Source organism: Solea senegalensis, unplaced genomic scaffold, assembly GCF_019176455.1.
Source record: "Solea senegalensis isolate Sse05_10M unplaced genomic scaffold, IFAPA_SoseM_1 scf7180000016062, whole genome shotgun sequence".
NCBI lineage: Eukaryota > Metazoa > Chordata > Actinopteri > Pleuronectiformes > Soleidae > Solea > Solea senegalensis.
This window is the reverse complement of record NW_025321571.1, coordinates 18,318-33,798: the sequence shown is the minus strand read 5'-3', so window position 1 is coordinate 33,798 and position 15,481 is coordinate 18,318. Positions and strand designations below refer to the sequence as shown.

At 44.5% G+C, this 15,481-nt stretch overlaps 1 protein-coding gene across 1 annotated transcript; it reads left to right on the top strand.

Annotated features, from left to right (window-relative positions):
* Positions 1-5,843: 5,843 nt before the first annotated feature.
* zgc:92313 (uncharacterized protein LOC436869 homolog) lies at positions 5,844-15,080 on the top strand. The gene is made up of 6 exons (XM_044017939.1): positions 5,844-6,172; positions 6,549-6,661; positions 8,739-8,818; positions 8,930-9,201; positions 10,120-10,280; positions 14,519-15,080. The coding sequence occupies exons 1-6, from the start codon at positions 6,124-6,126 to the stop codon at positions 14,774-14,776; spliced, it is 933 nt and encodes a 310-aa protein (XP_043873874.1). The 5' UTR covers positions 5,844-6,123; the 3' UTR covers positions 14,777-15,080.
* Positions 15,081-15,481: the final 401 nt, after the last annotated feature.

The following is a 15,481-nucleotide window of genomic DNA, read 5'->3' as shown; positions in this document are numbered from 1 at the left end:
AACACAAGGTTTGAGGTATGAGGTCACAGATTTCAAATTTAACTCTGTGCAGCAGCAGGAGAAGAAGAAAAGGAAAGAGGAGGAAGATGGAGGATGAGGAGAGTGAGACAGAGAGAGTGAGGAGGAAGTGTGTGACTTTGGGGTGGGTGAAGGGGCTCGGGGATGGAGAGGGTGCCAGCTTCTTTTATTTCCGGTTGACGACACTTTGCGCTCCCTTTCTCTCTGTCGCTCCCTCTCTCTTTCATACTCTGTTATTCTTTCTCCGCTGCCCCTGCCCCCTCCACCACCGTTACTGTCCTCTGCCTTTGAGAAAAGGAAAGGACTTGACAAGTTCAAAGGTAAAAGAGGGTAAAAGGTAGCAGTGGTTCCAGGAAGTCCAGTAATATTCAGTCTGAAAAGTTCAGAAGCAAAAGATTTATTATTCTAGAACAGAGAGGACAATCAGAGGATTCTGTGTTTACATTTAAATAACATTATTGATTATTTTAACAGATTATATTGCAGAGAGAGAGAAAATATAAAAGACACACATTTAATATTCTACTCCAGTCAAACTTCAACACATCCCAATTAAACATATGTTCATATTATTTCAGGCTTTTGTCCACTAAAATACACATACACTAGCAAAATATGTGGCATATGATGTATTATTATGACTGCTGCTGATATGGTCTACAGGAGCATGAGCACTTTATAATGATATCGTTTATATCAAATCATGACGTGTTTAATTCCTCTGTTTCGTTGGTTTCATGATTGTTTTATTCATTTACACTAAAGGAATGCTGCTGTCTCATTATGTCTCATTATGTCTCATTATGTCTCATTATGTCTCATTATGTCTCATTCACACATAATGACAATAAAGAAAGTTCTCATTTAAACATATGTTTGTCAGGTGAGAGGAAAGAAACCAGGAAACCTGAGGAACTGAATGGTGGTTCATTTAAAACTAAGCTGTAAAACATGGTTTTGACCTCTCTCTCTCTCTCTCTCTCTCTCTCTCTCTCTCTCTCTCTCTCTCACACACACACAATAATACTGACCATTTGATGATATTGACGCACACACACACACGCACGCACACATTTTCAGTGCAGCCGGTTCCAGAACTTTTAAGGCACAGGAAGAAAGGACATGTGGGGACACTTTGGTGGGAGCTTCTGTCTCAGCTGCAGGTTTATAGCAGAGTTAGATAAAGGATGTCTCTGAGTGTCCTCATGGGACTAACTGTACAAACATGTGTGTGTGTGTGTGTGTGTGTTCCAAATGTGTTTACACAGTAACATGATGGGGACAAACATCACTGGTTACATTCTCTGGTAATAACACGTTCAGTGGTAGTTATGGTTAAGGTTAGTGAGTCTTGACCATAAGTCAGTGTCATGTCCTCTGAAGTCATGAAAACCAGCCTCCGTGTGTGTGTAAAAGTGTGTGTGTGTGAGGCAGCGCGTGCTTCACTGCAAACATTCATGTAGCTCCAGGACATGCAGTTTTTTCTGCATCTTGTTAGTTCATTCCTGTCACCTCTCTCTCTCTCTCTCTCTCCCCCTTGCTTTCGGCGCTGAAGGGGATGGTGAAGGGGAGGTGGATGGGGCCAGGAGGGAAGGGAAGTGTGTGTGTGTGTGTGTGTGGGGGGGTCGCCATGGCTACAATGCCATGACAGATATTCATCAAGTCGTTGAAATAAAAACAAACGGGAGTGCATTATAATTGCTCTTACTGACTGCATCCTGTAATGTGTTCATACATAATGAGTGAGCGGAGCACAGTGGAAGGCACGCACACACACACGCACACACACACGCACACACACACGCACACACACACACACACACACGCACACACACACACACACGCACACACACACACACACACACACACACACACACACACACACACACACACACACACACACACACACACACACACACACACACACACACACGCACACACTGCAGCGCACGCTCTGCCACACACACACACACCACACACTGCGCAGGCACACACCTACACACACTGGCTGCACAGGCACGCAATTGTGCCATTCCAGCACAATACGCGCACCATATGCGCACCGCGCACACACACGCGACACACACACACACACACGGTGCCTGCCTGCCTGAAAACTTGTGTTTTATAGTGTGCCTGCGTGTGTATGTGTGCATGTGTGTGGTATTGCAGGGTGCACAACGCATATGCGTGTGTGCATATGTGTGCCTGCCTGTGTGTGTGTGGTTGCCGGTGTGCGTGTGTGCGTGCCAATGCGTGTGTGTCATGTGCGTGTGTGGGTGTGTGTGTGGTGTGTGTGTGTGCGGTGTGTGTAATTGTGTGTGTGTGTGTGCGCAGCGCGGTGTGTGTGTGTGTGCATGTGGTGTGCGTGCGTAGGTGTGTGTGTGTGTGTGTGTGTGTGTGTGGCGCTGCGTGTGGTGTGTGTGTGTGTGTGGAGTTCCCTGTGTGAGTGCTTCGGTGAGTCTCTCCTCCCTTTTCTCTTTGTCCCTCCATCTCTCGCTCCTTCACTACTGTTGTGTAGCCTCGGGCGATACTGTGATGTGTCCTCCCTCTGTCCCGCCCTCCCTCTCTCCCTCTCTCTGTCCCTGTCACCTTCAATTGCTCTGTGAAACTAGACACAGTGCCAGGGGCAGGGAGGGAGGGAGGAGAGGGAGGGGCAGGAGAGGGAGAGACAGACAGACAGACAGCTTCACAGACAGACAGACATAAGAAGAAACAAGCCCAGATGTTTGTCACTAACAGAAACATGTAACGACTGCATGGACACATTAAAGACACCGTGTTTGCTGTGTGTGTGTGTGTGTGTGTGTGTGTCTCCTGCAGCTCTAACCTGTTTAACTGGTTTGTATTTTCCTTCAGGAGTGAGGACACTGAGACACTGAGACACTGAGACCTGCTTTCCTTAGAATCCTCATCCAGTCACAAAGGCCATATACAGTATCAGGTGAGCTATAAAGTCCGGACAATAACATGGTTCGGGGACATACAATGACCTAGATGATGTTCAGACCTGAGCACGTTTATAGCCGTATATACAAAAGGCCCAGACGTCACATGACTCATGTTGGCAGCCTGAGACGCAGACAAAATGAAATACTCTTTAAATACTCGGAGACTATATGTGACCCTTAGAATGACCCCAGCGTATGGGAACAGGGAGAAAGACCTGCAGGGTCCGTCTTCAATGTCCAGACGTCGCTGTTGGTTGGATGACGTCATGCTGACTTGGCCATCGAGCACAGCACACCTATCAAGTACAGGTACAGTTCTCAGTCAGAAACCCAAACCAAGCTGCACCACGACGCAACGGTAGCTCAGTGGTAGTGTGAAGGTTATGGGTTCGATTTCCGGCTCTGCCAGTCTACATGTCTTGGGCCAGACTCGTAGGTCATAAGGCATTTTGGCGCCAAACACTCACAATCCCTAAGACCTGGTGGAAAGTGAAGGTGGTCGCTCCACTGAAACCCAACGAGGAGCCACGTCACTGCTGTGCATACGAGAGAATGATACTTGCTGACATAGGACCTACAATAGATCCTGGTGGTTTTAGGACAGGCAGGTCCTGCTGTGGACAGGTTTTGAACATTACCCAGTTCATTGAGGATGGTTTGGATGGTTTTAGTTGATCTGACACTGTCAATCACAGACTGCTCTGACTGAAACTGGCTAAAATGATCCGGAACGCCGTTGAGATGGCGCTCACAGATACATGGTCTCCCTGTTCAACATCTACACTCACGCCCTCTGGACGGTTTATATACGCTGATGACCGAGGACTCGCCCTGAAGAGTATTTCAGTCTACTATGAAAGCCACTTCTTAAATTCAAACCCTGCTAAGACTCAAGTCTGTGCGTTCCATCTGAACAACGACAGCTCAGCATCGTTTGGAATGATCCCGGTTTACCTTGGACTAACCTTAGACTGAACTCTATCTTACAGAGACCATGGAAGGAAAGTCAAGGAGCAGATCTCCTCGAGAACCTCACAATGCTTCTGTACAGCAGAATACTGCTCAGTATGGAGAAGGTCCAGTGGATGCTGATCTCATAACAGGAGGGTTAGGGTTATATACCATGATGTTACCCCGCTCCAACACACCTGACTCAAATGAAGGGGTCGTTATCAGGTGCCATGGTACCTCGGGAGGGAACCTTGAAAGGTTTGTGTCTGAAGTTACGGCTGTTTATATTGAACACTAAGACTATGTGACTTAATGACTTACACTTTTCTCTCATAATAATCATCTGTGGAATGAGTTTGGAACATGCTGGTGTTGTGTTGTGGTCTCTGCTCTGATTGACGAATGAACATCTTTTTCCTGGAACAATAACATGAGCTCCTCACAACTTCACTGTCAACTAATAATGAATATTCACTCTTGTGATATGAACTCTAACTAACTCTTACTGCTCACATGTTTGTTATTTGAGTTCTTTCTTCCTGAACTTTGCTGTCATGTATTCATCAGATATTTGAGTGCAGTTGAACGGGTGTACCTAATAAAGTGGCGTGTACATCCTCTATGAACTATATACAGTACATAATGTCACATGTCACTGTATCATTCATTCAACGAGCACCTGCTAATAATATCGGATTATTTCGGATTATTTTTACTGCCATTTGTGAAACAGCTAATATAACCGTGATTATGAATCTGTCATTTCAAAGAGATTAAGAAATCTCAACACTACTCATCTCACCTTGGCTGGAGCCAATATCAGCTGACGCAGGGTCAAAGGTGGGGTCACACCCTGGACAGGTGGTCCAGACCAACAACCGTTCACCTCTGGTCGATTTAGAGGTTCTAAATGTCCTAACCCCCAACATCTGCATGTGTTTGGACTGTGGGAGGAGACTGGAGAACCCGGAGAAAAGCCACACCCACCCACACACGAGGAGAACACGATGTCCTGTTGGCTAGATTTCTGGAGTTTTCTGAGCCTGGTGATCTAGATTATTGTTGCTTTATTTCTTCTTCTTCATTTTTTTCTTTTTCGAAATATTTTTAATTTTGTGTAATTTTACAGAATATGCTGTCGTCTGAACTTTGTTTTTGAAAAAAGAGAGAGAGAGCAACAATGACAGAGAAAGAACAATAAAAGTGAGACAAGGGACATTTTGATTTTAAAACCAACATTTCTATTGATTATATTCACTTTGGACAGTAAACATTTCCCTCAGTCTCCAGATGATAAAACCTGAAACACACCCTGAATGAATTACAACTTTATTTTCTGCATGTTTTTAAAGTCTTAAGTAAACATCATCTGGAGGTCACGACCTTCTCGCTGCCATCTTCTCCTGCTGTGACACGCTGTTTCATCGTTGGTGATTTTAATGAAACCACAAATCAAAAACTCCTCATGTTTCCCAAAGACTGGGTTGGGACCTACATATGAGTCACAGGCTGTGGCGGCCCGTCCATAGAGGGCGCTAGGGCGCCGCCCCGCCTCACAGTCTCACATGAAGAAGGAGAAGAAGATAGGAATCATCTAAAGTCATTTATAAAAACATGCATCATTTAAATAAACCAGCGTGTGTAACCTGCATTCACATTTAAAACTTTAAAAGTGTTTAAAATAATGGTATGAGGCGTGTCCTAGTGGTGACATGTGGTCACTGCATGTCATGGTGGTTCTATAGTATAACAAAGCAGCCTGGTCACAGGAGAGTTATTCAGTCTGTACTTTAAGATGAATGTGTAACATGGAGGAACCATGAAGACTGAGGACAGAGAGACAGGGAGGGAGGGACAGAGAGAGAGGTTTGGCCGTGATTGGTCCACGGTTATGTTGCTTTAATGTAATTGGCTCAGGTGGGCTGTGGGGGCGGGACTACAGAGAAGCACACAGGTACTCAGCTGAGAGGCAGAGGCGTTGATGAAGAATGTGCTTGTGCTGTTAAAATGAAAGTTGGACCAGTAACGGGATCAGTAACGGGATCTTATCCACGTACATGAAAGTGTTTCCGAGCTCCACTGACACCTGGACAACACCACAACAACGGTTTCCACCGGAAACTCGAGTTCGCGCTCTATTTCTTGTGTTCGCGGGAGTGTTTGTTTCTTTGTTTTTGGTTTTTTGGATTAAAACAGTCTGACGATGTCGCCCAAATCCACGTTTCCGGCCATTTTCTGGTGTGTAGCAGCAGGTGAGTAGAGGAGCCTCCATCTCACCTCCTCCTCTTTGTCTGTCTGTCTGTCTGCTGACGACCTGTGGCGCGCTGTGTGTGTGTGTGTGCGCGCGCGTGCGCGTCTGTCTGTGTGTGTGTGTGTGTGCGCGCGCGCGTCTCTGTCTGTGTGTGTGTGTGTGCGCGCGTCTCTGTGTGTGTCTCTTTCTGTCTGTGTGTGTGCGCGCGCGTGCGTCTCTCTGTGTGTGTCTCTGTGTGTGTGTGTGTCTCTGTCTCTCTCTCTGTGTGTCTCTCTCTCTGTCTCCCTGTCTCTCTGTCTGTCTCTCTCTGTGTGTCTCTCTGTCCTCGTGTGTCCTTGTGCGTCAGTAGTGAAGTCATGATATTATTCATGTTCCAGGTGTGGTGGCGTGTTACGCGCAGGAATGTGGCAGACCACCTCTCATGGAGAACAGGATCGTGGGAGGGGCGGACTCTGAGGACGGGGCGTGGCCCTGGCAGGTGGACATACAGGTGCATCGATGAGTTTTATTTGTTCTCTAAACTGTGTGTTGTAATGCTGACACACTGCTGTGTGTGTGTGTGTGTGTGTGTGTGTGTGTGTGCGCACTATCATGGTATCAAAGACATCAGAATAATCACTTACAGTAGAAGGGTCAGAGGTCATTTGTTAGTAAAGATGGAACCGTCTGTGCCATGTGAGATTTCAAATGATTAAACCCATTTAATTATAATAAAATAATAAAACCTTACAAAGAGATTATATTTGTCTCTAACATGAACAGATTTACTGAACATTGTAATAATTATAATGATAATAATAATACTATTGGTAATGGAAAGAATAACAACAATAACAGGCATAAAAATGACTATTACTCACATAATCACGCTGCTGTTCCATGTTCACTGTTACAGTGCAAAACGGCCACTTCTAAACAAACATGCTACGTCTCGTATAAATAAAAATAATAAAAATAAAGAAAGAATAAATCCATAAATAATCACATAAACTCTCCTGAATTGAGAGAAAGTAATAGAGTCCAGGTTGTGTGCAGAGGAGGGACAGGGATGATGAAGATGAAGCTGCCTGGCAGCAGGACAAGAGGAAGAGCACAGAGAAGGTTCATGGACGTTGTGAAGGAGGACACAAAGATGGAGGCAGATGATCTACTGAGGAAACCCCTGAAGAGAAGAAGAAACCAATATATATTCTGTCATTTAGCACGAGAAAGACAAGTCTGTCCACCACATGTGGCTTTAAAGCAGCCAGGAAATAACTCATAGCACTTTAGCTAGATTTTAGTTTCACAGAGCGGCTCACGCTCGCGATGCTAACGGCAGACGTGGTCACGCTGTCAGTGTCCTCACTGAGGTGGTGCCGTCTCAGGTGTCGTGTTTTGCACTATCCAAACCACGTCCACACCTTTTTTTTTTTTCAACAATGTCTTCGCTCATTTTTGGAACTTTAGCGATAATGCTCACAATGGGAAGTGGGCGTGTCCTCCCGGCATACGGCAGCCGACAGACTCTGATACTGTTGTTGTTGTTGTTGTTGTTGTTGTTGTTGTTGTTGCGATTACTTTTTCATGTGATATCCAATAATATGTCCCAAGCTTGTTATCGTTCAAAATGTCATCGCGATCCCGAATCGAGATCGACTTATGGCCCAGCGCTACACTGGACTGATGTTAAAACCCAGGAACACCAGGACCGCAGGTAGTGATGTCTCAGTCTTCTTCAAGGGACACTAAACCTGATCCAGGTGCAGAACCTTCACAGGTTTGTGAAGTCTTGGAATGATCGTGGGTCAAACTCCAGCTGCTACGTTCAAATCGTGTCACTGGCTTTCTTAGTCTGCTCTTGCGTCACGGATGCAAGCTTTGTTCACAGACTCCTCCCCCTTTTATGGACGCTAAAGGTGTCACTTTGTTGCCTTTTCTATCTGTACCCCCACACGGCTGCCAGACCACACCCCCTGCACTGCTCCCCGCCCTCCCTGCTGTCGTCACAGACGTACTTGTCATGACTGTAACTACTAGACTGTTTGTAATATCTAGAAAGTTAAAAACTATGGACTGTACCACCTGTGTCACAGCGCCCCCTCATGTGGACGACAGAGCAGTAGAAGATGGATGGATACCGGAAAACAGAGAAATAGAGCTTTGCACCTGTACACGTGTCATTACGGTAGCCCCCAGGAACGATCAGCCAATCACAGACGTCGGTTTATCAGGACTGTCATTCCTAAACAAGGCAGAAGCGTTCACAGGCGTAACATCTAAATAACGGTTAAAAACATGTGATTCGTTTGAACTAACCATTATTTTCAGAATCTGTTGATCTGTTCTCGATTAATGGTTTGGTCCTTCAGTGTTTGTCAAACCTGGAAGAAGAGATACATGTTAAAAATGTCCAGATATCATTGATCAGAAGTATTGATTGATTCATGTTGTCACAGATGCATGGATATATGAGAAGTGTACTGTCATCAAATATCACTGACATCAGCACACGTCTGTGGGACTCTGTCTGTCTGTCTGTGTGTGTGTGTGTGTGTGCGTGTGTGTGTGTGTGCGCGCGCCTGCAGACCACGAGTGGCGGTCACGCGTGTGGAGGCTCCATCATCACAGAGAGCTGGGTCTTATCTGCCGCTCACTGTTTCCCAAAGTAAGAAAACGTCCCTGAAACACACTCAGCTGCTCCTGGTCTAATGTGAGGTCCTGGTTTTGGTGCTCGCGTGTTTTTACACATTCAAACACACCTGCTGTTTCTCTTCAGTCCGTCAGACGTGAGCTCCGTCATCATCTACGCCGGGCGGCGCCAGCTGAACGGGTTCAACCCGCACCAGTCCACACACCGCGTCGTACAGGTGGTGGTCCCGTCCGGGTACACGGAGCCTCACAGCGGGAGCGACGTGGCCCTGGTGCAGCTGACGCCCCCGGTGACCTGGTCGGATCACATCCGTCCCATCTGCCTGCCAGCATCCAGCACGCTGTTCCCCAGTGGCATGACGTGCTCCGTCACTGGCTGGGGAAACATCAGGGAGGACGGTAGGACACGTTCACTTCTTCATTGTGTCTCTGGGTCAGGGTACAGGACCTGTACTTGCGAGGCCGGGGTGTGAAACACGCGGCACAGTGTTGTACAATTAGACATGTTGTTGCATGTCACAATAAAATGTATTGTGTTGTATTTATATTATCGTTACATTTTTATAGAATCACATATGTGACATTTATTATCAGTGCAGTACATGAGAGCGAGTGAAAGTGAGGTGCATTCAAAGACCCTGGTAAATTCTATCACTTCTGTGGGAGCTGGAAGATGCAAACACATGTGAAGTCCACAAACTAAACGCCTTGTCATAAGAAATGTGAAAGAAGGGGTGGAGTGGTCAAGACCGGTACCTGGTGTGCCAAACACATCATGGTCGCAGTGGTTGCAAGTTCGACTCCACCCCTGGCTGATTGTACTCAATACCATTGTAAGTCACTTTGGATAAAAGCGTCTGCTAAATGACATGTAATGTTATAAATGCACCTGGAGTAGAAAGAGTAGTTTTTATACATGCAAATCATTGATAAAACTTGTTCGTATCATTTATTAGGAACAGTCACAGTTGGGGCTGTGTGATAATACGATAATGATGTGTGTGTGTGTGTGTGTGTGTATATATATACTGTATGTATGTATGTGTGTATATATATGTGTGTGTGTGTATATATGTCTGTATATATACATACTGTGTGTATATGTATATATATATATATATTTATATATGTATATGTGTATATACTTATATATGTATATACATATATATGTGTATATATATATATGTATATATAATTTACAGTGGATAAAAAAAGTACCAGAGTGGACACTGACACGTGTTCAGGTGCAGAAACTCAAGAGGCCCACACTCCTTTTATTGCTCATTGTCCGTCTGTGTGTCGTCTGTGTGTCGTCAGTCCCTCTGTCAGGAGTCGGGACTCTGCAGGAAGTGCAGGTGCCAATCATCTCCCAGGCCTCGTGTCAGAGCATGTACCAGGTGAACCCGGCCGAGCAGGTGGACATCCTCTCTGACATGATCTGTGCTGGATACCAGGCGGGCGGCAAGGACTCCTGCCAGGTTCTGTCCCATCAGCTGTTTGTGCTGCTGTGTTTACACACACGCACACACATGCACTTAGAACACACGCACACAGAACACACACGCACACACATGCACTTAGAACACACGCACACAGAACACATGCACACAGAACACATGCACACACTCTCACACATGCACTCAGAACACACACGCACACACAGAACACATGCACTCAGAACACACACGCACACAGAACACTCACATGCACACACACACACACGCACTCAGAACACACATGCACACACAGAACACATGCACTCAGAACACACGCGCACACACACGCACACAGAACTAGAGTTGTTCCGATTACGACATGCACGCACAGAGAACACACGCACGCAGAACACACACACTCTCACACACTCACTTGCACACAGAACACACGCACACACGCCCTTGAAACAGTTGTGCTGTGCTGTTTTAGAGGTGTGAAGAAGAAGAAGGAGCTAACGTTAGCTCATCATGTCGGCGGTTTGGCAGTGTTTACCAGTATTTACCAGTTAGCTCTGTTAGCGTTGTTAGCTGTGCTAGCTTCGTTAGCAAGCCTACAGTCAAACTGGAGCGGCCCGTTTATTATACGAAAAGAGCAGCGCTACAGCTAACCAGCGCACCTGTGTCCTGCGTATGTACGCCTCTGTTTTTAAAGTTTAGCGTTACTTCAGAGACTCTTAACAATCTGGAGTCATGTAACAAATGATGTCACGCGCGTTCTTTCCCAGTCAGTCGTCATGGAAACATGAAGGTCTGCCAGTGCTGCGGTGTTTGGACCAGAGTCAAAACAAACGTACAAGCTGAAAAACAAAATAACATATCACTGGTAAAAAAAAATGGTGTCCATTTGCTGTATTTGTTCATGTTTTACAGAGAGTTTAACCTGAGCCAAACCTTACCACCAACAACGCTAACGGAGCTAACTGGTAAATACTGCCAAACCGCCGACATGATGAGCTAACGTTAGCTCCTTGTCTACAGGTGTCAGGTGATTCAGTTGTTCTTCACACCTCTAAAACAGCACAGCACAACTGTTTCAAGAGCGGCGAAGAAGAACCGTGTCAGAGCTAACGGAGCTCTAATAAATAACGTGGTTACGGATCGGTGCATGGACTCCAGTACTCGCCGATACCGATGCCCACATTTTCGGCAGTATCGGAGGCATTGCCGATACCGGTATCGGAATCGGAACAACTCTACACAGAACACACACACACATGCACTCACTCACACACACGTTGACGGTTCATAAAGAAACAGAACTGTGTTTGTGCGACTGATTCACTGTCAGTTCAATTCAATTCAATTTTATTTGTATAGCACCAAATCCTAACATACATGATCTCAGGTCTGTACATAGACAACATCAAGGAGAGCAGAGAAACACAACAGTTCACACAATGAGCAAACACTAGGCATCAGTGGAGAGAAAAAACTCCCTCTTAACAGAAGAAGAAATCTCTGACAGAACCAGACTCAGAGATGTGCGGTCATCTGCCTCGACCGGTTGGGGTGAAAGGAAAAATGGGGGACAGAGGAGAGGTGGGGGACAGAAAGGGGGGAGAGAAAGGACAAGAGGGAGATGAGGGAGAGACAGAAGAGAGAGAGGGAGACCAGCAGCAGATACACAACAACTGTATCAGGTTACAAGTTTATACAGTTAATGATATCGACTTTTTAATTATGGCACAATAATAATAATGGTGATGATATGTATGATATGGATAGCCTCGAAAACTGGATCTGGATCCTGCAACCTGCAAGATGAGAATACAGATACAGATAGAGAGAGAGAGAGAGAGAGGGAAGGAAGGAAAGACACAAACTAGGGAGAGAAAGAGACAAGGTTAATGACATATAAAAAGTCATAATCATATCCTGAGTGTGAGAGAGTGAATGTGCGTGTACCACAGGAAAATCCCCCAGCAGTTTAGTTCTATAGCAGCATAACTAAGAGCTGGTCCAGGTTTCCCTGAACCAGCTCTAACTATAAGCTTTATCAAAAAGGAAAGTTTTAAGTCTAACTTTAAATACAGACAGAGGCTCCGCCTCCCGAACTATCATTGGAAGCTGGTTCCACAGGAGAGGAGGAGCCTGGTAACTAAAGGCTCTGCCTCCCATTCTACTCTTACAGACTCTGGGAACCACAAGTAAACCTGTATTTTGTGACCTAAGTGGTCTGTTAGGGTGATAGGGTAAGACTAGGTCTTTCAGGTATGAAGGGGCGTGACCATTAAGTGCTTTGTACGTGAGGAGGAGGATTTTAAATTGAATTCTAAACTGTGGGTGGAGCCAGTGTAGAGAAGCTAACACTGGAGTTATATGGGCCGTTTCTCAATATCCATACTTGTGCGTACTTGTGCGTACTTGTGCGTACTTGTGTACTCCCGTACTTGTGAAAATGTCATCAGCCTCAGTCCAAGTTCTGTTCCAATTCTCAAGTAAGCGAACAGCGAGGACGGTTCTCAACCCCGGAAGTGTTCTCACTCCGCCCATTTTTACCAAGTATGCATCGGAGGTGACTTAAGCGTACTTGGGATGGCCATGTATCCCAGAATACATTTCGGCGGAGCATAGCAGCAGATAATAGAAATATAAATCTGAAATAAATATTTTTCTGTGTCCCGGAACAAAGTTTTAAGATCATTTGAGGCGAGAAATTAGTCTTAAGAATTCAAATATGTGGTTTGTGTATGACGATATGACGTATTTATAGTTTGGCAGCGACGTTTGTCGGAGGTGATAAGCTCCGCCTCTGCGGACGCTCGGCGCTCACTGTGCCCGGCACAGAGCAGCGTGACCTCGGCCTGTCCTGATGACATCATGACGTCGCTGTCATTAGATGCTCGGTGTGATCCATAGATTTGTTGTTGACGTGTTATTTTGATTTTAATGGAAACGTTTTGACCTGTTTTTATTTTAACTTTGAATGTTAGATTTATATTAAAGTCGCACGGTCATTGTATCTGTATTTAAATTTAATATGTAAATATTAGATATGTAGAGTAGTATATATTTGTACATGTCATATATACAATACACTACACTATTCAATGCTGTACTATATCTATTTTCCACATTGTATTATTTGTAGTGTATATTTTAATAGAAATAAATTAATAAATGAAGTTAAATATTTAAAATGTAAAAATAATAACAACATATATATGCATTTATTAAAAGTATTTCATATGTTCATTTATCAACACCGTAGGTGGCGCTAGTGAGGCTGCAGCACTTGGCGCCAGCCACCATTCAAACAGCAGAACAATACATACATACTTGCATACTTGAGTATTGAGAAACAACCACATACTTGTGTACTCCCGTACTTGGCAAGTATATCTCCCAGCGTACTTCCCAAGTAAGCAAGTACATACTTGCATACTTGAGTATTGAGAAACGGCCATGGTCTCTCTTTCTCGTCAAACTAAGCTAGTGATGCTAACGGTAGCAGTAGCACTGTTTGTATGGTGGCAGCCATCTTGGAATGCCATGTGCTGGCCAGTGTAAAATACTAAATGACTCATTTTATAATCGATGAATCCGTTAAAAAGTCAATATTTTCTGGTTTCTTTGCTTCATTTAACAAAGAAATCGTTGGGACTGAATCACTTTGGTTTGATTTGAAATCGTTATTTTGAGTTGTTGAACAAAAGAGAACTCCATTCATGATAACCTCCGTAAACATGTTCCACGACTCATTCATTGTCTTCTTCACAACTAGACGATAAATCACAGTGAGTGACGCATGTCCATCAAGTGTGTTCAGTCTATGATGTGAGCTGAGTGAGGGAGCGCTTGTGTATGCAGCAGCAATGCAGTTCCATGAGTGAAATGTTGCCTCATTGATCTTAACATAAAACAGTGAACATCACTTCCTGTGTGCAGCGTGGAAACTTCAACGTCTAAAAGCTGCTTTAGTGAGAAATGCAGGTGGAGCTTTGTGTCAACTCATATTTAAAAGGCTGAATCCAGAATCTGACCATATTCATATGCAGGTCCCTCCTTTATTAACCTTTACTTAACATTAAATGTGTCAAAAATGTAAATGTATTGTAAAAAAAAGAACCCTCAGATTGAAAACTGATCTGATGTGATCGATTTTTCTGTGGTTTGTTTGCTCCATGTTACCAAAGAGCTGAGAACATGTTTCAACATGTTCTCTGAAACTATTACCTGATGGTTTGACACTGAAGACTGAACGAGCCTTCTTGTTTCAGGGGGATTCAGGAGGACCTCTCATGTGCCAGATGGTGAACGGGACCTGGGTGCAGGCAGGAGTGGTGAGCTTCGGCCTGGGCTGCGCTCAGAGTAACCAGCCCGGCGTGTACGCCAGAGTCACCAGCTTCACCAGCTTCATCACCAACACCGTCCCAGAGGTCCGTCTGTACGGCCGAGCCCAGCGCCACTGGTGTGGGACGACGGCAGCGGCCGTGGTCACCTGTCTGTCCGCTCTGCTCGTCTGGCTGCACAATTAAATCACATTGAACGTGTTTGTTTGGGAAGCAGGAAGTGAATGAGTGAATGTCTTCGTTAAAGGGATAGAACGTTACTGCTGATGACCAGAGTTTCAAATATGACACAAACGATAATATAAGTCAGTATCTCAAACAAAAATCTGAATGATCCCGTGAAGTCTGACGCGTGAACAAACGATGAACACACTAAACAGCTTTGATAGGTTTGTATTTTTAACTAGAAAAGGATTCAAGTAAATCAAAATGTTTTATATTTGAAATAAATTGTTATTGTGATAATTAAAATCATCTCACTAAACCTGTACTGTGTGACTTATTATTGATCTGTGATCAGGAAACAACAAAAACAGTCAAAAACAGAACGTGAAGTTTTCTATTACAATTTATTTATAAATAAATATAATTTATATTTATTAGCTAATAAATATAATTTATATTTATTAGCTCCAATTCCTTGTTTAATTTAAGGGGAACGTGTGCATGAACACTTGACTACAAACCCTGAGCATGTGGCAGGAGAGCCACCTGGTGGCGAGTAGCGGAACATCAAAAGACTGCTGTTAATGAACATTGTTAATTAAAAAGTGTTAAAATGAAAGTGTAAATGTACTGTAGTGAACATCCAGAGGCTTTAATAAGCCAGTCATTTTTATTAGAAATGGAAACAAGTCATGTTGAAGCTGGACCACATGGGTTAGGGTTCAG